General features: G+C 44.3%; 2 protein-coding genes across 3 annotated transcripts in view; both read right to left on the bottom strand.

The window, feature by feature from the left end:
- The window catches only part of ARHGEF12 (Rho guanine nucleotide exchange factor 12), a 150,496-nt gene extending 139,869 nt beyond the window's left edge, over nucleotides 1–10,627 (bottom strand). Inside the window, 1 exon segment of the mRNA XM_043579638.1 lies at nucleotides 9,477–10,627. Coding sequence (XP_043435573.1) covers nucleotides 9,477–9,508 — 32 coding nt within the window. The 5' untranslated portion in view covers nucleotides 9,509–10,627.
- Nucleotides 10,628–14,312: 3,685 nt separating this feature from the next.
- On the bottom strand, nucleotides 14,313–20,889 carry TLCD5 (TLC domain containing 5). 2 transcript variants are annotated; one of them, XM_043579640.1, is made up of 3 exons: nucleotides 20,618–20,889; nucleotides 17,991–18,165; nucleotides 14,313–16,341 (listed from the first exon to the last, which is right to left on the bottom strand). In XM_043579640.1, exon 3 carries the CDS (start codon nucleotides 16,235–16,237, stop codon nucleotides 15,803–15,805), a length of 435 nt encoding a protein of 144 aa, XP_043435575.1. In that variant the 5' UTR covers nucleotides 16,238–16,341; nucleotides 17,991–18,165; nucleotides 20,618–20,889; the 3' UTR covers nucleotides 14,313–15,802. The 2 variants fall into 2 exon arrangements, with proteins under 2 accessions (XP_043435575.1, XP_043435574.1); XM_043579639.1 differs by having other exon boundaries at nucleotides 17,991–18,190; nucleotides 20,618–20,748.
- Nucleotides 20,890–26,253: the final 5,364 nt, after the last annotated feature.

Here is a 26,253-nt window from a genome sequence, read left to right as displayed (position 1 = left end):
TACTTGACACCTGTCAGTCCCTGGTACCATTACCTCAAACTACTAGACAGTAAAACTTTACTAAAGGAAGCCACACTTTCAGACTTTATCTTTCAGAGCTAGTGAAATATTTACGGGTGAAATATTGAGAAACTGCTTCAAAATAATCTGATGGAGAAGCAGGGCAAGCAAACAGATGAACCAAGGCTGTCCATACACTGGTAATTATTGCAGCTAATGACGGGTACATGGAGGTTCATCATACTATTCTCTGTACTTCCCTGGATCTTTGAAATATTCCATTAAAAAAATAAAATTTTTACAGATTCAAAACAACCCATCTAATAAGCATTTATGGAGTACTTCCTGTGGTAGACTATGTTATTGTTCCTAATTTTTCCCTCTCCTCTCTCCTTCCTTGAGAGATTTATACACCCTCACCCATCAGTATGCGATTTGCAATGCCACCTGTAGGAGGAGTACACCTCCCTGGCACACTGCAATGAGCCTGACTGTATGACTTGCTTTGGCCAATGACACGTGAATGATTTATGTACACCAGACCGAGTAGAAGCTTTAAGAGCCACTGCATGTTTGCATGTTTCCTGCTCTCTCCCTCTGCCATGCAAATGACATATCCCAGACAGGGACTACTCCTTCAGCCAGGGCTCCAAAAATGTTACAGCCAATCCACAGCTAACAAGGTGTAATGCAAGCAAGAAATAAACCAGTGTTGTAAGCCACTGAAATTGGAAGCTGTTGTTATGGTAATACAACCTAGCAGAAACAGATATACCTACTACCGGCTAAATATAAAGAATATTAAAATGATAGGCTGCTATATTTGTAAGGATGTTTTGGTAGATAGACAAAGTTTAGCTGAGGAGAGTATGAGAAGTGGTAGGTGTGTAGGGATAGAGGTAAGATCAGAGGGAGACTTTATTATTACTGTTATATATCACTGGAATTTTCTGGTGTTTTTTTTTTTTTTTTTTTTAACCTGAACAACACTATCTGACTGGTTGACTAATTTGGACTATTTTCTTCTTATGGTTCTTTATATTAAAAAAGAATAAAAACACAGTAAAGCAAATAGTAATCACTTAAAAATGAATAAGAACTATTCTCCTACCTTTGAGGAACTCAAAACTTAGTTGGCAATGTAGCTTTAAAGAAAGCCTCTTCCCAGAAAGTATTCATTGTTAATTTTTTAAAGCAACAAAGGGCAAATGCAAGCCAAAAATAAATAAATAAATAAATAAATAAATAAAAGTATAACATCTGCAATTCGATCAGTTTTTTTAAGGTTCGAGCAAAGCCAGTACAGGGTTTTGTATACGAGTGGTACAGCCATTGATTTCAAAGGAAATTCTCTTATTTCTGTAGGCCAGTTAAACTAGTGAAGAAGCATGCTTGAACCATTAAGTTTTGTGAACAAGCCTTAACCAGTACTATAGATAAGGTATCCACTCCATTAAGTTAACCCATGTACAGTAAAATTACGGTTAGAAGAAGAAAAGAAAAAAAGGAAGAACTCCTAACCCTGACTATCACAGCGATTAAACAACACCTGAATGGCTACAGAAGTCAAGGTCCACAGAGTTAACACTTTACTGCATAAGAATGTTTTCTCCTTAAATTTGAGCAATATCTGAACAAAGCAGTAACTTGCAAATATGATTACAAGCATGTCTGCACTACTCATCTTAAGATCTCAAAGCATCTCACAGACATTAATTTAACCTTCCTATCCCCTGAAAGGTAGATGTTACATAACATTATAACCATCCATCCTGCTGTTACAAAATATTTCAATACCCCTTCAGCAGTACTCGCTCTGAGAAGGCCTTGCCCCAAAAGCCAATAAAACAGGAAATAAGCTGACAGTGCATGTGCCACCAACAATCTCTGAAAAGATCAGACCTTCACCCACAAGAACCACTTCCTCTGAGTAAACCACAGAGACAGTACAAGGCAAACCACATCATACCAGCTTGTGTCCAGAGCGCAGGCAGATAACCCATCTAAAATCAATGGAAGGATATATTTAAGCCCCTTCGTGAGATTTCTTACACGGATTTAAGTGTACAAATCTTCCTCAACTTACGATGGAGTTCTGTCCCGATAAACCCATCGTAAGTGGGAACTATCGGTAAGTCAAAAACGCATTGAACGCATAATCTTCGGGACATGACAGCCTAGCCTAGCCTACCTGAGACGTGCGCAGAACACGTACATGAGCCTACAGCTGGGCAAAATCATGTAACACGAAACCTTTTTCATAATAAAGCGTTGAGCATCCCACGTAATTTACCGAATACAATACTGAAAATGAAAAGCAGAATGATTCTCGGGGTGCCGAATGGTTGTAAGTATACTGGTTGTTTAGCCTTGTGACCATACGGCTGACTGGGAACAGCGGACGTGCTGCCTCTGCCCAGCATCGAGAGAGTACCGTGCCACACAGCCCTAGCACAGAACAATACCAACATTCCAATTCCAAAGTACAGTGTCTACTGAAGGCACATTGCTTCTGCACTGTCTTAAAGTCTTAAAAAACTATGGTAAGTTGGGAACCATCTGTACTTTGGGGACTTGTGATTCTTCTAGATAAGATACAGCCACCTTCTGCATTACATGACCAATTTTACATATAACTTCTTCAGATGCCGATGAAATCTCCGGTTTACGACAATATAATCTACATTTTCTGAATTCAAAGAAGACCCACAAAATCCTCTTTGACCTTGTCAGTATGTAAACCTAAAATCAGTATTTAAATGTAATATTTGACCAAAAGTACAGTCTCAGAGCAGTATCATTAAATGACAACAATAAGCTTTGTAACATTAAAGAAAAAGCCGTGTCCAAGTGGCAATTAACTGTAAGCATTAACTAAACCGGGTTTTCTTAGATTTCTCTGTGAATTTCTTCGTGAATTGTTACTCACAGTCCCAAGACAGGAAATCTAATTTTTCATTGGCCATTAGATTTGCTTGTCTTTCAACACTGGGAAGCCACCCAGGCCTATCATGTGACTATGATCTCAAAAACCAGGATTCAGCATTTGAATTAGTAAAAGATCCTGTTTTGGTATGAATCTAAACTGTCAGCTGCATTGGTACATGCTAATTCAATAAGGCAAACTTAGTGTAAATTTCTTCTTTTACTGAAAGTCAATAATGTATGCTTATGCAATTTAGGCAAAGCCTCTAACCTTCAGCACCATCAAGTGTTACCTCCACAGAATCAAAAAGCTAAAAATGATTCTAAAGCACTAGCTTCATAAGCTTGTCTGGGAGGTAGAAGCTGCCTTACAAAACCTTTCAAACTTGGCTATCTTGGTACTCTACATACTCTAAGTTGCAAAAGTAAAATGCCCTCACTTTGGCATATTTCCAAAATTCTAAAGTTTGAGGAAACAAAATCATGAGCAAAAGGCAAAAGAACAAAGACATCTATTTAAATAATTTTAAACTAAGTTACCATCAGTGAAAAAGGTCTACTAATAAAACATTCAAGAGCTCTACAATCTTATGTATTTTGTAATAATTTAATGCATACTTTTTCCTCCTTTTATGGTCTCTTGTCATTAGTAACAGTTCTTATAAATACAGTGACAAAAAGAGACAGTATTATTTCAATATTAACAATAGCGCATCTCACTGGAAGAATAACGCTAAGCATTGCAGGTCTATTTCTTTTTCACTAATATGTGGAAACAAAAAAAAATGCAAAAAGTGACATATAATTTAAGGTGAGACTGAAAAACTACTGCAGGGGGGAAAAAAAAAGGAACAACTTCCAGATATATCTCACCCCACTGCAACAGATATTTTACTTTAGAGCTACAATCACATCTCTTCATTTACCTACAAGTTCAGAAATGTTTTATATTCACTTCTGATTGATTTTCAAGCAAGGATTCCTCCTAATGTTTATTATTTTTGTTTGCTACCCATTTGTCACATAACTGATAACACTTGTCACATTAGGGGCACTCATATTTTAAAGAATCACTTTGTAAAGAAGCCTTTTAGAACATACATAATTGCCTCATTTAGTAATTATGCTGTTTGTATAAATTTGTTTTATTTGATTGTGATATCTCCCATATCCATTGTAAAAACTATCTAAAATAAAAGTGAGACTCTCTATAGCCCTAATTGTGGGCTATGCCTGGAAAAACTTAAGACCCTGTGAATTACATTAAACTGAAGTTGGAAATTGCTGCTCTAGAATATGGGTAAAGATAAAATACAGACATCTAAGGAACAAAATCACTTTGCACTAGGAGAGCGGCTGAGGAAAAGTTAATAAAACATTAAGAGGGGCAGGATAATTGTTAGACAACAAATCAGAAATACAAACTGGCTAAGCAAAGAATAGGGTGGGGGTAGGGAAGAGGTGCTGATTAACTGTCTAAGCCAGTTAGAGTCATATAAACACAAAATGGGAGGACAGCAAGTACATACAAGTAACAGGACAAATCAAAAGTCTGAGCTAAAGATCAGGAAAAACTTCCTGACTACAAGATCTATCAGATTGTTGTTCAGTCTCGTGAGGAAATGACGAGAGCTTTATCCTCTAGAGATACTTCAGGCAAGAATGTATAAAGGATAGAAAGCATTCTATAAGAAAAATCTAACTTGGTCAGACTGGAAGATTACTAAAGGAAAGTAAGAAAAAAAAAATAATACACATAAAAACACCATAATTTAAAGTAAAAAGTGGGGGGAGGCCTTGAGAGCCAGGAAAATCTAAGTTAAAATGGTGGCTCTGTCCTTTCCAGTTTTATAATCTTGACTTAAATTCTATGAGTTGCCTGAAGTGTAAGTGATGATCTGACCCGGGGGGGGGGGGGGGGGGGGGGGGGGGGGGGGGGGGGGGGGGGGGGGGGGGGGGGGGGGGGGGGGGGGGGGGGGGGGGGGGGGGGGGGGGGGGGGGGGGGGGGGGGGGGGGGGGGGGGGGAGTCAGAAACATTGTAAATGTTAAAGAATTACGCGACAGTAAGATATTGTTACATACACAAGAGTGTTTTACTCAAAAGAAAACAAAATGTTACTCATTTTATACTTTCAGTTCAAATGCCACCACATTTTGAAGACTCTTAATTATTAAAAGGGAAAAGAGAATATCATCAAATGAACATTTAAAACATCATCAAAACCAAGTTTTAACAAACAAGATTGAAAGAAGTTAAGCTCCAGCTCCCTGTTCCTGACAATGTGACATGGTCAATTTCTAGGAGATAAGCAATTATATGATAAGAAACATTTCTAGTAACTTTGTCAGACAACCATGATGTAAGAGTCTCTCCAATTACCTCTGGAAAACCATTAAAATATCCTGCTCTCTGTGACCCATATCAGTTTGCTTCAAATTTCATTTCCTAAACTGAAAATTCAAACTTAATTTAAAAAATCCTATGTTAACTCAATGCTATCTACATTTTAACAAGAAATCATCAATGGGTTAAGCAGCATCACCAGGTTAACATATTTTTGCAGTGATTCAACTAAAGATTCTCTTGTCACCTCACTAAATAAATGAGAACATCTTATAAATGTGCCATTAATCAGGAAGACTATAGCTCTGCACTTTTTTAAAAACTTCACACTGTACATGCTGACTCATGTAAAAGTGTGCAAGTGAATGTACTAATGCACGCCTATATGAATCAAGATTTTATACTGTGCCGGAAGAAAACAACATTAAACTGAACACAAAGCTAGCACGATGATCCTGGTCCCCAATATCAATTTTGTATTTATCAAATGACTGACTTCACAAGTAAACATTACAAACAATCTAACCTTGCATATGACTCAGGCAACCTTGAAAATAGCACTCATACAGGAGTGTTTTGTTTTCTTTTTTTAATCAAAAGCATTATGTGGCAATGAGGGCAGAAAAAGCATCATGAATGAAAACGTTAATTACTGGGTACATGCGTATAAAGTCACAGGTTTGCATACTCACTAAAAGTTTGCTGAAGTTAAACAAGCTCAAACTTGAACCCAGTACTAAGGAAATGCCAATATATCAAAACCTTTGTTTTATCAATCAAAGTAACAAAATCCACAAGTCCTAGACCAGACAAAGGTCTATTTATTTCAAGTAAGGCCCCTATAACAAAATCCTACCTGTATCGTCCCGGAAAATTCACTGTTCTAGAATCTGGCCTGAAATCATTTAGTGAGTCCACTGAAAGAGCATTCCCTCGCCTCTATCTCTCAGAAGAAATTCCAAGGGCCATAAGACCCCTAAACGCTCCAGGACAGAAGACAGGCATCTAAGAGGACTGCCAACAATTAGGGTACGTTTGGGGACTGAACACGGCAATCAACGCAAAGTGAAGAGCAGTAATCAGGTATTTCTGCCACTTTTCAAGTGCTGATTCTCAAAGTGGAAAGAAAACTATACATCTCACAGAAGTTACAAAGCAAGACACTAGACGGTATTCATAAGCTTCTTAGATTAAAAAAAAAAAACACAAAAAACAAAAAAAACCTATTCATATACCCTACATGAAAACAGTAGCTACCATGAGCATAGTTTGGATTTTAAATTGATGACTATACCTTTCAAAAAGTGGAGCATGAGGGGTCTGGAGAGTAGATGAAGAGGAAGAGAAGGGAGTAAATGAATGTGTTAATTTAACTGCAAAATAATAACAGGATATAACAGAGTTCTGAGTATCCACAGTGACCAATCAGAGCCTAAACATAGCTGAATTCCATCCCAGCCCCAGCACGTCCCTAACACAAGAATAAAACCCTTCTTATCTTGTTCAGCCATGTGTCGCCTGCCACAAACTGCAAAACAGAACAACGCCCAAAACCAGCTAGTCTGATTTCAACTGAGGACAGACAGACTCTGTAGTCAGAAGCACCACAATGAAAGAACTCTAACTCACACAGCTGGCCTGGTGGGTCTGCACACTCTACAAAACAAAGCCATACCACATACGGTACTTCAAACTTGAAAGGATCTTTAAAAAGCTACACTGGCACTGTTAATTTGCCAATAGCTCTAGAATCAGCAAAATATACCTACAGTATACTGGAAGTGGACCGTGAGAAGAGAGGATGAAGGAGGTAAAGCTGAGAAGCTAAGAACCATTCTATACTCATAACTTTGTTAAGGTACCCTAGAAAAAAAGTAACACTAACCCAGCACTTCCATATTTCACTCCAACATATATTCAGATCAGAGACAGCTACTCTTCTAATGCACAAATAGATGCTTGATATTTACGGAAGACGTAAAGAAAATGTAATAGTCACCCAAGAATAATCTTATTAAAAAAAAAAAAGAGTAAATTCCTAAGATACAGGTATCCATACTGTCTCAGCAATGCATATTAAATTAAATGGCTACTAAATGTTTTTTTTACTGTTTAAAAAAAAATCTATAGGGGCGCCTGGGTGGCGCAGTCGGTTAAGCGTCCGGCTTCAGCCAGGTCACGATCTCGAGGTCCGTGAGTTCGAGCCCCGCGTCGGGCTCTGGGCTGATGGCTCAGAGCCTGGAGCCTGTTTCAGATTCTGTGTCTCCCTCTCTCTCTGCCCCTCCCCCATTCATGCTCTGTCTCTCTCTGTCCCAAAAATAAATAAACGTTAAAAAAAATAATAATAAAATTAAAAAAAATAAAAATAAAAAAAAAATCTATAAAATCAGCCAGCCCCTGCACTAATTCAAGGATACTAATACCCAAACCAATTTGCAGATTCATCTTATAGTTAGAATACTCATCTTTTAATCCTTCGTGCCTAGCACAGTGCCTGGTAAAGGACATTCATTGACTGCATGCTTATTGTATATTTGTATCTCATCTAAGCTATGAGAAAAAAAAACCCAAATCCCAAGATTTTATTTCCAAGATAATGGAAAAAGGAAAAAAAAAAAATCTCTGAGCACAGAGAAGAAGAAAGGTTATCAGGTGGGCACTATTAGGTGATTTTCATGTGAAATGAGCTGGTGACCCTAGGTTCTGTTTCTACAAAATTAAACACGCCTAATACCACAATAAAAACTACCAACACTACACTATTTCCTAATAAGACTTCTTGTCTAAAGGCTCAACAGAGAGGGCAAGAATTGAATGAACCAGGAAAATAAAAACAATTACCCACACACCCGTTCAAGTGATGTCTCAGTACCAAAACACCCTGAAAGTTAAAGGACTGGGGATGATTCAAGGAAATTAAGATAAGAATTGTTGCTACTCAGGATACGGGTACAATCTGAAAGCTGAAAACCAAAATTCGTCTTAAAGAAAAATACGCAAAGACTACAGTTTAAATATTTGATGGAATCTTTTAGGTGAACATTCACGTGACACTGGAAAGCATCAACAGGAAGAGGAAGTTCTGTTTCTGGAGTAGCTGTTATGGTATGATAATGGAATTTGGCCCTTTTAAAATCAACAAATGAGTCTTACAATTGGGTGAAACTCTCTTATTAGGAAATTCAACTATTTTTTTTTTTTTTTTGCAAGAGCACTATGGTTGCGCTTTTCATCAAAGTGCTTTCTTTGGCCCCCTAGTTCAGTCATTTGATTTTTTTTTTTTTTGATGATGTAATGGTTTGAACAGTGACTAAAAAAAAAGGTTGACTGAAATTTGGAATCAGCATACAATGTCATCATGAAATGAGAAATAAAATATAGTAGTGGAATTTATCATTTAAAATAATATTCCAAAGAATAACCCTTAAGGGTAAAGAAGCTCCACTTACCAACCACCAGCAACATAAATAAAACCTATACAGGACCCACAGAACTCAACAAATCCACCTGCCACGCTTGTACGACCTAATTCGCTTAGGGTTTGTATCCCTTAAATGTAAATACTTCTCAAAGACAAAATACTAAAAATGCAGCAATTAAAATCAAGCCCCATGGCTTTCTCTCCCCGTTTTTTAGCTCCAACAAGAGCCTGTGATTTACCAGTAATTTCAACATTCTGTAAAATTATTAGATAATCAACGCTACGCAGGTCAACATTCAAAGATCAAGTTCAAAAACCACCATGCAGCAGTCTCAGAATGAAGTTTACAAATAGCAATTCCTAAAAATCTAACAGGGTCTGGAGAACTACAGGGCAGGAGTAAAACTGATGATGCACCAATACCCCAGCCGACTTCGGGCACTGACCTTCACCCAAAATGACCTTCCTCTGGTTCCAAGATAAGTACAGAATCCCAATGCACAGTACAGACACAAAACCACAATCATGGTTTTACCTACCCCTTCGCCGAGAATCTGGAGAAAAGTTTCTCCCCAGAAAAAAAAAAATAAATAAAAAAGCTACATTTCCAAATCCAATCAACCGGGTAACTTGGCAGCAACCCCAGACTAATTGCAGAGCTCCTAAACAACCCTCTCTCCTATGCCTGTCAACTTCACTGGTCAAAGGCAATCGGCTATCACGGACGCTCTGCTAGGTCAGGCCGAACCCAGGGAAGCTAAAGCGCAAGGGGAGCTTCATACCAACCTGTCGGTGATAGTGGACTGTGTGCCGCTCATTGGGGCCCTTGGCGAGAGGTCCTTCGTTTATCCAACTTGCATTTTACAGTAACACCTCCACCCCACCCCCAGTGCTCTGGGATCAGGCCCGACTCCGTAAGGGACACAAAAGTCCAACTCAAAACTCCATTCAGTCATCTAGAACGTCCGACTGGAAGGGGTCAAGGAAAGGGGATGTAGGTCGGAGCAAAACAGGGTATCTCCCAAAACAACCCGAGAAAGTCTGCCAGAAGGCGAGTTCTAGAGCTAGATTGCAATCCTCGGGAAGGCACAAGGAGAAAACTCCGTCACGGGGGGGAAGTCGGCGAGCCGCAGGGAAGGGGCCCGGGAGTCCCTCCGGGGCTGGGGCGGGATCAGCTCGGGGCTGGGTGTCGGCTCCTCCTCCGGAGTCTCGGGGGCTCGCGAGTCCCCGCCGCCGCGGGGCCAGCCGCTGTGGTCTCCGCTCTCTATCTGGGGCTGCCGGCCGCTCGTGGCCGCAGCCGAGGCAGCGTCTCGGGCCGTCCCGCGCCAGGCTCGCGCGGCCCCATGTCCCCGGGCCGGGGGACCCCTCTCGTCTTCCTCGCCGCCCCCACCAAGCTCCGGGCGCTGGGACGACCGCGGGCGCCGGGGGAAGGGGTCCCGCAGCCAGAGGTGACAGGAACTTGGTCTCTCAGCGCCGCGGGCTGCTCCCCATCCCTGGGAGGCCCGGACTCTTCCGCAGTCGGCACGGGCGGCGGCGGCTCCTCCCCGACGCGCCGGTAGGCGGCGGTTCCCGCGAGGGGCGGGAGGTTCCCGTCCGGCCCGGCCTCGAAGCACCGGCCCCGGAGGCCGGCGGCGCGGCGAGAGCGACCACTCGGAGCGCAGGACCGGCTCGCCGGGTCCTGGGGCCCTCGCGGGAGCGCGCGCGGCGGGCGGAGGAGGCCGCCGGCGGTGGGGGCCGCGCGACGATCGCAGGCGCGCGCACGGGTTCCGGTTCCGGTTCTGTCTTCCCGGCCCCGGCCGCGTCCAGCGCGAGCTCGCGCTTCCCCTCCCCCGTCGACTTTTTTGGCCTCCTCCCCTCTGACTTCGGGAAGCCGCCTCACCCGGGATCCCTCCGCGGCGCGCGGGGCCGCCCCGCCGCCCTCGCCGCCCGGCCTCGCTCGTCCTCCCCGCGCCCGCCCGCGCGCCAGGGCCGCGCGGACGCCTCCGCCGGAGTCCTGTTTGGGGGAGCGGAAAAGTAGTTCTGCGGGGCGGAGGGAGGTGGGAACCGGCCGTCTCCGGGAGTCCCACCCACCGACCCAGCGTCGCCCTCAAGGCCCCGGGAACGCCGGAGAGCTGTACTTTGGAGTCTAGCTTGTACTAACTCGGCTTTACCCGGAGACCGCCAAAGAGCACTCCACCAGTGCTGAGGCGTCCGGGATGAGAGAGAGGCATCACCCGCCCCCTTGCCCTGGAAACGTTTATTCCTTAATGGAATGTACTTGTTCTTATTTTCTGATAACACGTAACGACTACTTGTAAACTGCTGGCAACGAACTCCGGTCCAGGTGCCAGGACACCATCCCTCTCTTCCGCAGCAAACCCCAGCAAAGAGAGGGTTTGGCCTTGGCCGCTCACCTGGGGCACCTGCTGGCCTCCTCCCAGGACAGGGGCCGCCGCTCACAAATCCTGGCTGCCAGGGCAAAGTTAGAGGACGGTGGAGCGTAGGGCTGGGGGGAACGAGAGTATGGGAATTGGAGCCAGGATTTCTTGGTATAATATTGCTTTTAAGCTGCTTCTGCCTTGGCAAAGTGAAATGTCTGAGTTGCCAAATGGAGAAAGCATGGTGCTTTCCACAGCGACTTCACAAGCTTGCTGTGGAGAGAAATGGGAGCAGCAAATAAAGTGCATTTATCCGGTAGAAAGCATTGCAGTTCTCTCTGAAGAGTTCCCAAATATTTGGGGCGGGGGCTTATTTTTTTTCCTACCGGGTACATGTAGATATCCATCTAGTTTTATGATTGCATAATCCCGTAGTGTAGCAATTGTAAGTACCACATACAATATGGTTCAGTTCCTCGGGCCACTGCCCTAAGTGGCTGTCCCTTTACCTGTTTTCAGAGTCAATGAGTTCAAACCTGCATTGGTGGGTGAGCGTCTTCAGCCTTTCTGTGGAAGTCAGGTAATAAAGCAAATTTAAGAAAGAGTGGATGTGGAGAGGGGAAACAAGGACCTCTTCATGATGCTGGTTCTAAAAGTCAACCTGCAACAGTTCGTGAAAAGATCATTATCCCTGAATAGATGCATGAGCTAAGGCTGACGTTAGAACGGGGTAAAAAAAGGAAAAGATAAACAGAGGCCAAAGATGACTCTTTATTGCTTGATTTTTTATTTTTTTTTATATTTTTTCAGGGCACAGCCAGCTAATTTTGTAATGTTTATTTTGGGAAAGAATAGCACCCGATAAAAGTTCCAAGCCACTTTCCTAATGATCAGACCAGGACACATTGCCACCTGCTGGTGTACCCCAGGATAAGTCTACCCTGAGAACTCCTTTAATTGCATATTTTTGGCATATAACTGGAAAGAGCTCTATCCATCTGTATAAAATGACCAAAATGCAAACCTTATCTCCAAACCTGTATCTTTCTTAAACATAGTAAATATCATTTTGCCATACCCTAATAAATAGGTACGAAATTAATTGGACCCAATGACTCATCAAATCATGCATTTAAAAAAGGAGTTCTCCTCTTTCCTTCAAGAATGCCTCACTACTTGAGCTTCAGGAATAAAACAAACTGGAAAGCTTCCTAATTCACCTTCCCTTCCTTGCATACAAAACCTCTTGGCAGGCTGCTTTCAAGATCTTTCCAAACTTAAACAGACCCAAAGTTCTAGCTGTGAGCAAAGAAGGCATTTGCTGTGGGAAAGCTTCAGAAGATGGTAAGCAAAGGATTTAATTAAGCCAGTGGTTATTCATTCCAGAGCTATTTTTTTCAATGATGAAAATCTCTATGTTCACCCACAAAGCTCTAATGGTAAAAACATCCCTGAAAGCCTCTTTAGAACTGTTGGTAGCTCTAGACTGTTCTAAAGGCTCTAACTATAGAATGCCTTCAGAAGAGTCCCACCAATCTAGGTGGAACACACTCCCCATGGTCATTAGTCCCTTACCTAAAAAAATGACACCAGTGACACAATCCACCATGCATGCTCTTTGAGGTTTCCCTGGGGAGGGGGGAGGGGAGGGAGACTGGCTATCCTAAACCACATCCTTACCCATTCTTCTTTCAATGTTTATTGAGCACCTACTATGTGTCTAGCACCGCTCTAGGCATTGGAGGTACAGTTCTGAAGAGAGCCGAGGGCCCTTATCTTCATGGGGCCCACTCAACATCATTTTCAAGGCAACTGCCCAAACAAATGGCAAAAATAAAGAAAGGAAGTTCTTCCTCAGTCTTTAGCAAACTGTTTTCTGTATTCTGTAATGTAGATTGTTGCCCCGAAAAGTAAACAGCATTAGGAATGGTTGATGGTTAAGAGCAGACAAGTGGTGTTTCACAGATAATTATAAATATGGGTCAACATTTCTACACGCCATTTTTTTTTTTTTACACTTCTTGGCAAAATCACATCAAAGATACAAAGGCAGACTCTGGGTTGATAAAAATTTATTTTTATAAAATTTAGTACAAATCTTATTGAAATATAAATCTTTCTTGAGCAGTGTTAGGAATTATTACATAGTAATCCAAATGCAAATGAATAAAATACTTCATTTTGTCCGACCATACCACATGTTAATTAGCCCTTCGTTTACCCGTGATGTCAAAACTCAGCATCTTAACTGCTGAGTCACCTTCATTTCCCATTTTTCCTCTCAGGGAGGTTCCTTCAGAGCTACTAGTTAAAGCATCAAGAAAAGCTGAAGTGAGCTATTTTTTCTTCTCTTATTATTTAGTTATTCAAAACGCAAAAGAAACCTACGCACATTCCCAGGAGTACCCCTAAAACACCAAGGTCTGCAACCCCTTCACGTCTGAGGAGTAAAAAGAAAAAAAAATTGGTACCAGATTAAGTCTATTCATTTGTCTGGTATGGAACAGGTGGCACTGTGCCAAAATTCAAGAGCCAGCTTTTTCTTTTTTAAGCTCCTGCGCCAAGCCACTCTTTTTCACCAGGCTTTTGCTAGAATCAGCATTCCCCGGCATCCAACTTTGACCACAGTTTTGTTGGAAAGAAGCTCACCAGCATTCTGGGGATACTGATCACAGGGAAAAAAAGAGACGGGATGCTACTGTCAGATTGTTTCCATCTGCAGCAAAACTCATTAACCAAACGACAGTCATTTTAAAAGACCACTGTCCACATGCCTTGAAAGTTGCTTTTCCCAGAGTAATGATGACGTCATGCCATTCCAACGCTCCGTCATGCCTGGGCACTGACATCCATTTTCAAGACCACTCGTTAGGTTCGTATTACCGGTGACCGTAGAATGGGCGGAGACTTCCTACTGACCTAGGCTTAGACTTCGGTAGCCCCACACGTTTACTCACCAATTAAGCAAATCAATCCCCAGGGGTCTAAATGACATAATCCAATAAATAAATAACAAGCAAATAAATAAATAAATAAACACACAAACAAATAAATAAATCGTCCCTTTCCCCATAAAAGTCCTACATTCATTCACAACAGGGTTTAAACTGAGATAGAGAACACAAGTGACCTGCCCAAGTGATCTGGCAAGTGAGGAGCAAAATTAGTTAAAAGAACCCAGAAAGTCTTGATTCCTAATCTCTCATGTTAAGCTTACGTTCTTGCTTTTCCTGGGTGGGATGACAGACTATCGCACTGAGAAATTTTTGTTTGTTTCCTTCTAGGACTGGCCTTGCCATCCGATTTTATCCATAGAGAGTGGCACCTTGTTCAGAGAAAAGAAAACGTAGGAAGTAGGCTACAGGGAATGTGTTTGGGAAAAAATAAAATAAAATTCGCCTCATCCCCCTGAGGCCGGTACACTTTACTCTTTGGTTCTGGTTTGCAGGATGTATAGCAGGGCTGAAACCTGAACTGCCATCTCAAGCACAGTGGAATCCACATGCTAAATCCCTATGGAATTCAGTCACAGCCTCTCATGCCTAGGAGATTAATGCACAAAAGCCCTGAGAATTGGCATCATTTTCTCGGTAGGGCAGAACCCGTACAACAGGACTCGGTAAATCTGCCCACACCTCATTCATCTCTCATCCGAAGCCCTAACTCCCTGGTTTTTGTACAGAAAAGAGTTACCAGAGCAGGCCTGAACTCCTGTCCTTGGAAAGGCCTCCTTGCAAGGTTGGCCCTTGGCTGGCATCTGGAAACTTAGATTTCAGGAGGGCTCCTTTCATTAACTGATGAGAATGGCTCACCGTGCCTACACTGTGCGAACAATATGGTTTAGGCTGAACGCCTGCTCTCCTTCTGGGAGTCAGGAATTCTGGTACATGCCAGGCGATGGCTGCCTGCATGACCTCCAGTAAAAAACTGGGGGACTGAGCATCTAACGAGCTTCCTCGCTGGACATTTTACACGTATCGCCACAAATTGTTGCTAGAGGCAATCAGTGCATCCTCAGTGATCCCACTGCGAGAGGACTCTGGAAGCTCGGGCCCGGTTTCCCCTGGACTCTGCCCAAACACCTTTTCCCTTCACTGCTCTTCCCTTGAATCCTTTCACTGTAATTGATCACAGCTAGGAGTTGCACTACATTCTGAGTCATGTGAGTCCCCTCAGCAAAGCACCGAACCTGGGGGTGTCTTGGGGCCCCTCGACAGTTGGTTTAGGGTCACTTCTCTCATCCTTTCCCTTTGTTTAAGTACAGCCCCTTCCCTGATCCAAGGCTCAGAATGCCAGACATGCATCTTCCTAGAAGTCCCTCACTTTAGAGTAAATGGGGTGACTTTATTTAAATTGCTACACGGAAAGCAGGAACAAGGGTTTGTTCAAGGAGTCAATTCTCGAAGAAATTCTCAAATTCCTTCCTGAGCGGTCTAACCATCAAGCATCCCAGAGACAAGAGGACCCGGGGACACCACGAACAAAAAGGAAGGCAGCTGTGCCCACCCCCACCTCACAGCTCTGACTCATTCTCAACTACCACTGAGTAGTCTCACTTTCTACACCTGCGCCACGGTAGACGTGAGTGTTTTAATACTGGTATGGGCTCCACTCAAAGACTGACCACACTGCCTGATACGTTTAGCCCTTTCTTGAAACCTAAGTGTGTCATGAGCCTGATTCTAGAACAGCCGTTATCTCCAGCCTGGGTCCTGTGGCTGACTAACCCGATCCGGCATCTGGAGGAAGCCTTGGCTAGCGCGTTTTGAGATGTCCGTTACGTTTCAGCTGCCGCTCCTCCCTCCGCCTGCTTCTCCAGGCGTGGTACTTTTTGATGCTTTTCCTCCACGCAAAGCGCCAGATGCTAAACATGAAACACCAAGAGACAGCATACATCGCCACTCCCCCAACCTTCACAAACCCCTTGGGCTTGGGGGAGACCATTTCACAGAAAAGGAGGCGAGCTCCGACGCCAATCCTCACTCCGGTAAACAGAGCCACAAAGAGGAAGTCCACCACATCTCCAGTGAAACTGTGGTAGTGCCCTGTTTCTCGGAGAAACCAGCGCATCTGTAGCAAGGGGTTGGTAATCTCACTTCCAAAGAGGACCGCGTTGACCTCTGTGCCTGATTCTCCGAGCACCAGGGCCATGATGATGCCCAAAATACTCAGGGTGTGGTGAGCCAGCATCAGGGCCCCCTCAGACTGGAAATAGACGCACCAGCCCAAGTCGAAGATGAAGTAGCCCAAGGTGAGACACAGTACGTGCACTTGGAGAGGTGTATTGGGTGAGCCTGCAATAAACCGAGACAGAAGCAAACTGAGTGACCGGGAATTGTATAATAACAGTGACCTTGCACGAGGGTCCTATGTTGTCGTCTCCCACAACAGGGCCACGATGATCAGTTGCATCACTGAAAGCAAAAACAAAGGCAGGCACATGCATTGTAATGACAACCAAGACTAAAATCTAAAACCTTGGTCTTTATCAAACCACATAATGTGACAGGCCCAGGAAATGCTGGATTTGATGAATCAGCTCTCAATGAGTGATCTGAGCAACAGCCATTATCTCCGTGTCCACTCAGTTATTTTGTTCCTTCAACTAAAATCTTACAGTTTCTTGCTTTCTTCTTCTTTTTATTTTACGTGTTTGTTTAACCAGCTTTAAAGGTCTGTTTCCAGACTCTTTCAGTTATTCTGCCCTGGATGTCGGATTAATTTCTTAGCTTAATGGGTTAGATTGTTGGACACTGGTGGCCCTGACCCTTCTTGAAAGCGGGCCTTGGAAAGAACCCCAGAAGTTAGTGTGTTCCCAGCTTAAGAAAATCAAGTACAAGGACAGGACACGTTGAAATCTATTTGAAACCTTCATACGAGACACAAAGCTTAAGAGCTGCTTTCGTATCAGTTTGACAATTTGGGGAAAAACTCAGAAGCTCACTATAGAAATTTAAGGAAATTAAAACAAAAAAGGATCTAAGGAATTGAAAAAAAAATCACATCCTAGGCGATTTCTGGATTGAACTGTCCCTTGCAAACTCACGTGTTGAAACCCTAACCCCCAATTCCCCAGAATGTGACTGTACTCGGAGATTGGGCCTTTAAAGAGGTAATTCAGTTAAAATGAGGTTGTTAAGGTGGGCTCTAGTCCAATATGGCTGGTGTTCTAAAATAAGGAAATGAGGACACACACACACACACACACACACACACACACCAACGGAAGACCACGTGAGGACACGGCAAGAAGGAAGCCACCTGCAAGCAAGAGTGAAGCCTTAGAAGAAACCAAACCAGCCAACAATTTGATCCTGGACTTCTAGCCTGCAAAACCGGAAGTAAATAAGTTTCTATTGTCTATGCTCCCCAGTCTGTGGCATTTTGTTAGGGCAGCCCAAGCAAACTAATTCAAGGGGACACAACTTTTTTATTCTAAGGAAGTAATACTCAGACATTTAGCAGCTTAAAAATCAATATAGGTGCCCCAAATAATGAGACATGAGTTAAATAAATGACGATGTATGCATACAACACAATATTATTATCACAATTAAGACAGGTAAAAAAAATCTATATAGATGTCCTTCGAAAATACAATCGAGTGAAAATTGCAGGCTATCAAAAAGTATGTGTAATACAGTCCATTTGTGTCTGTTTGGGAGTGGTGGTGGAAGATACTGATATTAGCTTTATGTTTTTGTACATTTCGGTGGCTTACAACGTAACAGGCATTTAAAATTTGTTTCAAAAGCAGAGAGTTATGAAAAGCAGAAATAGGGACACATACAATATCAGAGTTAAAAATGAAGACTCCCGGTACAAATTATAACGGTAATTCCTCTTCAATATTGTACACATTCTGTGAAAATGTCCCATCCTTCCAAGACTGCCCCCAAATTATATAATCCGTTAGGGAAAGCCCTCTAATGTCTCCACCTACCTGGGTGGGTAAAAGGCCAGGGGCCATCAACGAAGCCAATATAAGCTGAGAGGCCTATGGAGAGGACTCCATGGGTGAAAGTAACCAACCGGCAGTTCCACTCATAGCTTCGGTGCTTATTCAGGCGGCAGAAAGAAATGTAGAGTGAGAGCCAGCCCCCCAGGCTGCACAGCACCTGCGGACACAGACCTAGTGCCATCCTATGATGAAAAGACCGAAACCAGAAAAACAAGATATACCCTAAGAAAACAGCACTGGGTCAATGCGAATATAATCTTCATTTCTTCTATAGGAGAGTACAAAAACATTGCCTTCACTGAAACTCTTCCTTATCTACACAGCTGAGAATCTTCTTCTTTTTTTAAAAAATATTTATTCATTTTTGAAAGAGAGACACAGGGCGTGAGCAGGGGAGGGGCAGAGAGAGCGGGGCACAGAATCCAAAGCAGGCTCCAGGCTCTGAGCTGTCAGCACAGAGCCCGACGGGGGGCTCGAACTCACAGACTGTGAGATCATGACCTGAGCCAAAGTCGGATGCCCAACCAATTGAGCCACCCAAGCGCCCCAACATTGAAAACATTTTTTTAAAATAAGGATGAGTACATGTCAATAATCTGTCATGATGACTGACCTTGAACAATGATACATGAGGAACATAGTACACGTCTTCGATAATGTGTTCACTCCAATGAGAAGCTCTGGTGAAAAAAACAGGACTACTGCCTGTGGTTTCTGCTAGAGGTCATATGACATGTAGGAGTTTAATGTGGTTTGAAGCTGATATTAAACTCAACTGAAATTGGGACTTAAGTCACAGTTTTACCAGTTAAAATGGAAACTTGAGGTAACCCTAAACACAGAACTAATCAGACTCCAGATATTTTGGAAGAGAAAATAATCCGAGTTCGATTCAGTTCCGAAACCCAATTCAAAGACTAACCAAGAGGGAAGCAGAGGGATGTGGAGGTGCATGTGGGAAGTTTTTGTTGATACAGAAAAATATCTTTGGGGCGCCTGGGTGGCTCAGTCGGTTAAGCGGCCGACTTCGGCTCAGGTCATGATCTCACGGTCCGTGAGTTCGAGCCCTGCGTCGGGCTCTGTGCTGACAGCTCAGAGCCTGGAGCCTGTTTCCGATTCTGTGTTTCCCTCTCTCTGACCCTCCCCGGTTCATGCTCTGTCTCTCTCTGTCTCAAAAATAAATAAACGTTAAAAAAAAGATTTAAAAAAAAAAAAAGAAAAAGAAAAATATCTTTAAGGCAATTATTTAGTTAAACATACAGTCAGAAAGCTACATTTTGAAATTTTTACTGATGACAAATATATCAGGCCAAGAATGACTGTAACTGAGTCAATCTAAGTCATACAGGACTAAAATCTTCAAGTAAGCAAGATGGTATTAATATTCGTTAGCTCCTCTATTGAAATTTCGTACAAAAAAAAAATTTCAGGTATGTCTCATCTCTGCAGGAATTTTCTGCATGGCTACACTTATTGCTTAACCCTATTCTGACAAGTGAAATAATATCTGAGGACCAACACACTTCAGTACACAAGCCGCTCCCAGGAATGCTATCCAGAGAGGGCTTTATGAAGGTCAAGTTCTGCGCTGCCTTCAGCTGAAAGCAGCTTTCTATTCAAGAAAACAGTAGGTGTCAATCACAGACCTGAGTTCCAATTCTGTCTGTGCCCCCTAACTAGCCATAAAACACTGGGCAAATCACTGTCACCTCTTGAGCCTCCCTTACAAAAAAAAGGGGGGGGGGTAGGAAAAAGAAAGAGAGAGAGAAGAAAAGAGGATTGTAAACTCTAATCCGGCCCAGTTCTGACAAGGAGTTCTGAGATAAATTTTGTAAAGCATCTAGGCCAGTTTTCGGAGCAAGGCCCAGAAATACAAAGTACCCAGAGTGAAAAGAACCGTCCTCGCTTATTTCCTTCTAAATGCCAGGGTCACCGGCCAGTAATGCGGATCAGCTCCTTTGGATCTGCTGATTAGTATTTTTAGAGTCCTCTTCCCTGAATCCTAATTCCCTGGCAGAACAGAGGAAACAGTAGTCTATTTACAAACACTTAAAAGAATAGACATTTGTAAATGGCAGATACAAGTCTGTGACCTTGGGAAAAAGTCAGTCCATCTCTGGATTTCGGTTTTTTACTCTTGGGTAAAGGAACGGAGGGGTATTGAGATGGCCGATCGGGCACAGAATTCCAAGGCCCCTGTCCTCGCTCCTCCCGTTCCCGGGCCAGATTCGGGAGGAGGAGCGCGGGGCGGACCCACCTGGCGGGCGGCCGCGGAGCAGGCGTGGCTGGGGCGAGCAGCAACCCCGGCGCCCCGCAGGCACCGCGACCGGCGCATCTCCCTCGGACGCGCCCGCGGGCCGGGCCACGCCCGGCTGCGCGCACCTACGCCGCGCCGCTGTACGGGCATCCCGCCGGTCGCCGAGCCTGGCGAAGCAAAGCCTCCCGCGCCCCGAGGCAGGAGGAGCCCCCCACCCCCATCCCTCGGCCGCCAGGCCAGACCAGACCATCTGCCCGCCTCCTTCCCCACCAGTGGGCCGGGCGGGCCGGGCCCCCAGCGTCCCGAGCCCAGCCCCGCGGCAGGAGCCGGGCGGTTCGCGCCGCGCTGTTACCTGGCCGAGCGCATCGGGAAGCCTCGGGCGCCTCGGCCCCAGAGCTCGGAGCGCGGATCGTCGGAGCAGGAAGCGGCGGAAAGAGGGAGAGAGGACGAGGATCTGGCGGCGGCGGAAGAGGAGCCGGGGGTCTGGGGGCACCTTGTGGCTGGGAGGACGGAGCGCAGAACCCGAGCTGGACGGGAAACGTCCGTGAAGGGAGCCGAAGGGTACTCCCCCTTCGCTCGGGGCCCAGGATGGGGGGGATGGATAGCGGAGGGTTACCTGGTGGTCACGTGAGACCTACAGGTTGTTGCCCTTGTTTGTGTGTTGTTGTTTGTTTCAATAATTACCCATCCCGCCTCTCCCCCCCCCCCCCCATGTGGGGACAGCCCATCCAATAACCAGTGGCTGAGCACCTACTGAGGGCTCGCACCCCTACTAGGCACCATGGGAGATGTAAGACGTAGTCGCAGCCCTCCCGCTGGAGTCTCAGTTGTGAAACAAGCACGCAATTAATTAGCCAGGAAAGTGCTCAGGCCCGGGAATTAGAAGTTATTCCTTTTCGTTACAGCCCTATCACCCTACTTGGCAGTAGAGTATAAGGCTTAAAAATAAACGTGGTTTGGGGCACCTGGGTGGTTCAGTTGGTTGGGCCTCCCACTTGGGCTCAGGTCATGATCTTGCAGTTCGTGAGTTCGAGCCCCACATTGGACTGGCTGCGGTCAGTGCAGAGCCTGCTTGGGATCCTCTACCCCCCTCTCTCCTCCCCGCTTGTGCATGCGTCTCTCTCCTAAAAATAAACGTTTAGGGGCGCCTGGGTGGCGCAGTCGGTTAAGCGTCCGACTTCAGCCAGGTCATGATCTCGCGGTCCGTGAGTTCGAGCCCCACGTCAGGCTCTGGGCTGATGGCTCAGAGCCTGGAGCCTGTTTCCGATTCTGTGTCTCCCTCTCTCTCTGCCCCTCCCCCGTTCATGCTCTGTCTCTCTCTGTCCCAAAAATAAATAAACGTTGAAAAAAAAAATTTTTTTTTAAATAAATAAATAAAAAATAAACGTTTAAACAATTTTAAACAAACAAACCCAGCCTGGCTACCGACTCTGTGTCATTGGGCAAATTAACTTTTCCGTGCCTCCATTTTCTCAAGCATAGAACGGGGATAGTAATTGCTATCTTATAAAGCCATTGTAAGACTCTTACACACTTCACCTGTGAAAAGTGCTTAGAACAATGACAGGCACAAGGAAGCCACTATGTAAATGTTAATTGTTGTTGTGACACTTTGGGTAAATCCTTTTCTCCGCTCTGAGATCTATTTTAATACCAAGGGAAGTGAAATTGGAAGAGATGACCAAACTAGCATGGAGGCACAAATGCGGTAAAGAGGGCATCTGGGGGGCGCCCGGGTGGCGCAGTCGGTTAAGCGTCCGATTTGAGCCAGGTCACGATCTCGCGGTCCGTGAGTTCGAGACCTGCGTTGGGCTCTGTGCTGACAGCTCAGAGCCTGGAGCCTGTTTCCGATTCTGCGTCTCCCTCTCTCTCTGCCCCTCCCCCGTTCATGCTCTGTCTCTCTCTGTCCCAAAAATAAATAAACGTTGAAAAAAAAATTAAAAAAAAAAAAAAAGAGGGCATCTGGTTTGGTTTATCAGGACGGGCGACAATGGGATGCTGAGGGGCCCAGACAGTAAGTAGAAGGGTGAACATTTACACCATGGCTGGGGAGTAGTTAATAATCTAGTTTTGGTGTTTATCTTGCCAATCTCTCATGAGTAAGGATCAAACTGTTTTCATCTTTGTTTTCTTTTTTTTTTTTAATTTTTTTTTTAACGTTTATTTATTTTTGAGACAGAGACAGAGCATGAACGGGGGAGGGTCAGAGAGAGAGGGAGACACAGAATTTGAAACAGGCCCCGGGTTCTGAGCTGTCAGCACAGAGCCCGACGCGGGGCTCGAACTCACAGACTGTGAGATCATGACCTGAGCTGAAGTCGGACGCTCAACCGACTGAGCCACCCAGGCGCCCCTCATCTTTGTTTTCTAATACCTGGTAGGAGGCAGGTGCACTAGATGTTTGCTGGTTGAATGAATGGGAAATGAGCCTGGAAAAGTGTATTAGAAGCATATGGTGTCTCCTAAACCTTGTTGATCTTCTGTAACGCTTGGGAAGTGTTTCCAAAATACTCTTGTAGGGTGTACCTTGAAGAGTACGATTCAGTAGCCTTAGTGTGGGGGTCTAGGAATATATATCTTTTAAAACTTGCCCCTGGATCATTCAGATATTAGTCACACTTAAGAACCACTGCTGTCGGAGGGTCTTAAATGACTCTGATGCCAGCCTGAGATGCCAGGCTGAGGCATCTTATTATGTGGGTAACAAGAAGTCTATGATGTTATTAGGCAAGGGAATCATTTTATCAAGCCCTTGCTACTCAAAGTGTGGCCCATAGCCCAGCAAAATCTGCATCTCCTGAGTTTGTTAGAAACTGAATCTCAGACCCTGACCCCAGACCTACTGAAGCAGAACTGCATGCTAACAAGGTTCCCAGTGGTTTGTTCGCACTCTTGGATATTGGTTCTCATCCTTGATGGCACAATAACATCATTTGAGGAGCTTTTAAACATCTCAGGGCCCAGGCTATGCCCCAAAGTAAATCAGAATCTGCGTGGGGATCCATCTTTTTTAAAGCTCTCCTGGTGATTCCATTGTGTAACCAAAGTTGAGAATCACTGCTATACATTCAACCAAAATCGCTGTAAGATGAACTGGAGAAGACAGTCTGCTTCAAGTAGGTTGGAACAGACCAGATAAGAGGTAATGAGAGCCTGATGAAAGAGAACAGGGAGGGATCCATTTCACTAAATGGAGAGTATGCAGATCTCAACTTTTCCCCATTTGCTTGCGATTATCGAAACGTTTTCTCCTTCTTCCTCTTCTCTCACTCCTCCTCCTCCTCCTTTCTTCTTTCTTCTTCTAAGTTTTACTTATTTAAGTAATCTCTACACCCAATGTGGGGTTCCCACTCACAACCCTGAGAACTTCCAGGGCACCTTAGTGGCTCGGTCAGTTAAGCATCTAACTCTTGATTTCAGCTCAGGTCATGAACTCACTGTTCCAAAGATCGAGCCCCTCGTCAGGTTCTGCACTCTCTACCTCTCTTTCTGCCCTTCCCCTCCCCTGCCTTCTCTCTCAAAATAAACATTAAAAAAAAAAGAGGGGGCGCCTGGGTGGCTCAGTCGGTTGAGCGTCTGACTTCCGCTCAGGTCACGATCTCACGGTCCGTGAGTTCGAGCCCCACGTCGGGCTCTGGGCTGATGGCTCAGAGCCTGGAGCCTGCTTCCGATTCTGTGTCTCCCTCTCTCTCTGCCCCTCCCCCATTCATGCTCTGTCTCTCTCTGTCTCAAAAATAAATAAATGTTAAAAAAAAAAGAAAAAAAAAAAGAGTTATATACTCTTCCGACTGAGACATCCGGCCGCCCCTCTTCTTGTTCTAGTATCTGAATTTGGAACTACGTTCTTGCTGCCACCATTTTCCGGGAAAGAACAGAGTATTAAAAGGCTTCAGGGGTCTGAAGGCTGAGGCGATAAGGAAAGGTGCCAGTTCTTTCTAGGAGCCTTTATCCTAGGGTGACTGACGGTCCAGGTTCTAGCTTCATTACCTAGGATTACATTTACTAATTTAGATATCTTTGGCCATAACACTTGTTCTACCAGATCAGATAATCGTCAACGGTGGTATCTCCCCCCACCCCGCCCGCCCCCCACAAAAGTTCTGGGCCATAAGGGAGAACAGGAACAGGAAGCTCTCCACCAATTTATTTGAATAATAATGACAATAATGATGTTTATAATCACAATAATAGCAGACAACACTTATTAATGTACCAGGCATTGTTCCAAGCACTTTGCAAATATTAACTAGTCAATTCTCACAGCCCTTTGAGACGGCTGCTATTGTCATCCCCATTTAATAGGGGAGAAACTAAAACACAGAGCAATTCAAGGAACTTGCTCAAGGTGACATGATTAGTAGGAGGTAGATCTGAGTATGAACCCAGGCAGTATGGCTCTGCACTTGACTAGAAGCCCCTACAGACCTGTACTGTATTATTCGGCATTCACAGCTCACAGCTCCTAACCTCAATGAAGGGCACTAGAAGTTATTTAGAGGTTAAAAAAAAAAAAAAAAAAAAAGGAATTTCATTTTCAAAAATCTTAATTTCCCATTAGGTACCAGGCACAGTGTTAGTCATGGGCATATAGAGAAAAAGAGACAGACTCAACTACAGGGAGCTCCCCACAGTCTAGAAGCAGAAGAGTCAGCAAATGCAGTACGTGAGATATGAGAGGCACACGGAGAGTGTGTGGGAAGGAGAGGCACGGAGCCACGAAACCTGGGGGGCTCAGGGCAGGATTCCTCATTTGAGTCCTGAAACTAAACTCATTCTCTGAGTTGCACCAAAAGGCCTTAGTATTCCAGCCCACGGTGGGGCCCACCAGTCTTGAGTCAACAAAAAATTGAAGTGTGAAAATTTGAAAAGGAGCAGGAGCAAGAGCAATTCTTCTCTTTCTTTCCCCCTGGACAACGACTGGGTTTTGCCCTTCGATTCTCTTGTGCCTAATTAGCCGCTGAAGAAGCTAACCAAGCTTTGGTTGAACTTCACTGGGATTTTAGGGCATCACGTGGCTGTGAGAGGCAAATCAGTGCCTGCTTCCAGGGTTGGCTGTGCTGAACAATTGTCCGAGACAATGGACAATGGAAGCTACTGGAGGCTGAGAAGTTAGGCTACAATTCTGTATTTCTTTCATAAAAAAGTATGGTCAAATAGAGAGCCCAGAAAGAAACCCCCATAAATGGAGTCAACTGATCTTTGACAAAGGAGCCAAGGCAATACAGTGGAGAAAAAATGGTGCCTTTAACAGACGGTACTGGAACTATTGAACATCCACATGCAAAAAAAAAAAAAAAAAGGCAACTGGACACAGACCTCACACCCTTCACAAAAATGAACTCAACATGGATCACAGACACACATGTAAAATGCAAAACTATAAAATTTCAGGAAGGTGACACTTAGATGAAGAAAACCTAAATGCCCCTGGGTATGGTGCTGCCTTTTTAGATACAACAACAAAGACACAACCCAGGACAGAAATAATGGGTAAGCTGGACTTCATTAAAATTGAAATCTTCTGCTCTGCGAAAGACAAATATCAAGAGAATTAGAAGACAAGCCACAAACTGGGAGAAAATACTTGCAAAAGACACAGCTGATAAATGGCTGCTATCCAAAATATACAAAGAGCTCCTAAAATTCAACAATAAGAAAACAAATAACCTGATGAAAAAGTCGGCCAAAGGCCTCGCTAGACCTCTCACCAAAGAAGACATACACATGGCAGTTAAGTGCATGGAAGCTGCTCCACACCCTATGTCCTCAGGAAAATGCAGATTAAGATAACTGAGATACTATTACACGCCTATCTGAATGACCAAGATCCAGAATGCTTGACAAAACCTTGCTGGCAAGGATGTGGAGCCACAGGAACTCTCGCACATTGTTTGGTGGGAATGCAAAATGGTACAGCCACGTTCTGTTGGGAGGCAGGGTGGAGGTTTCTTACAAGACTAAATGTACTTTTACCGTATGACCCAGCAA

This window comes from Prionailurus bengalensis, chromosome D1, assembly GCF_016509475.1.
Source record: "Prionailurus bengalensis isolate Pbe53 chromosome D1, Fcat_Pben_1.1_paternal_pri, whole genome shotgun sequence".
Lineage (NCBI taxonomy): Eukaryota > Metazoa > Chordata > Mammalia > Carnivora > Felidae > Prionailurus > Prionailurus bengalensis.
The sequence above is the reverse complement of the archived record's forward strand: the minus strand, read 5'-3'. Positions and strand labels throughout refer to the sequence as shown.

Coding starts and splice junctions, on each gene's coding strand:
- TLCD5 (XM_043579639.1), bottom strand. Junction 16,342..17,990: donor CTGGCCTTTTACCCACCCAG/GTAGGTGGAGAC, acceptor GGTTTATTGCAG/GCTCACCCAATACACCTCTC.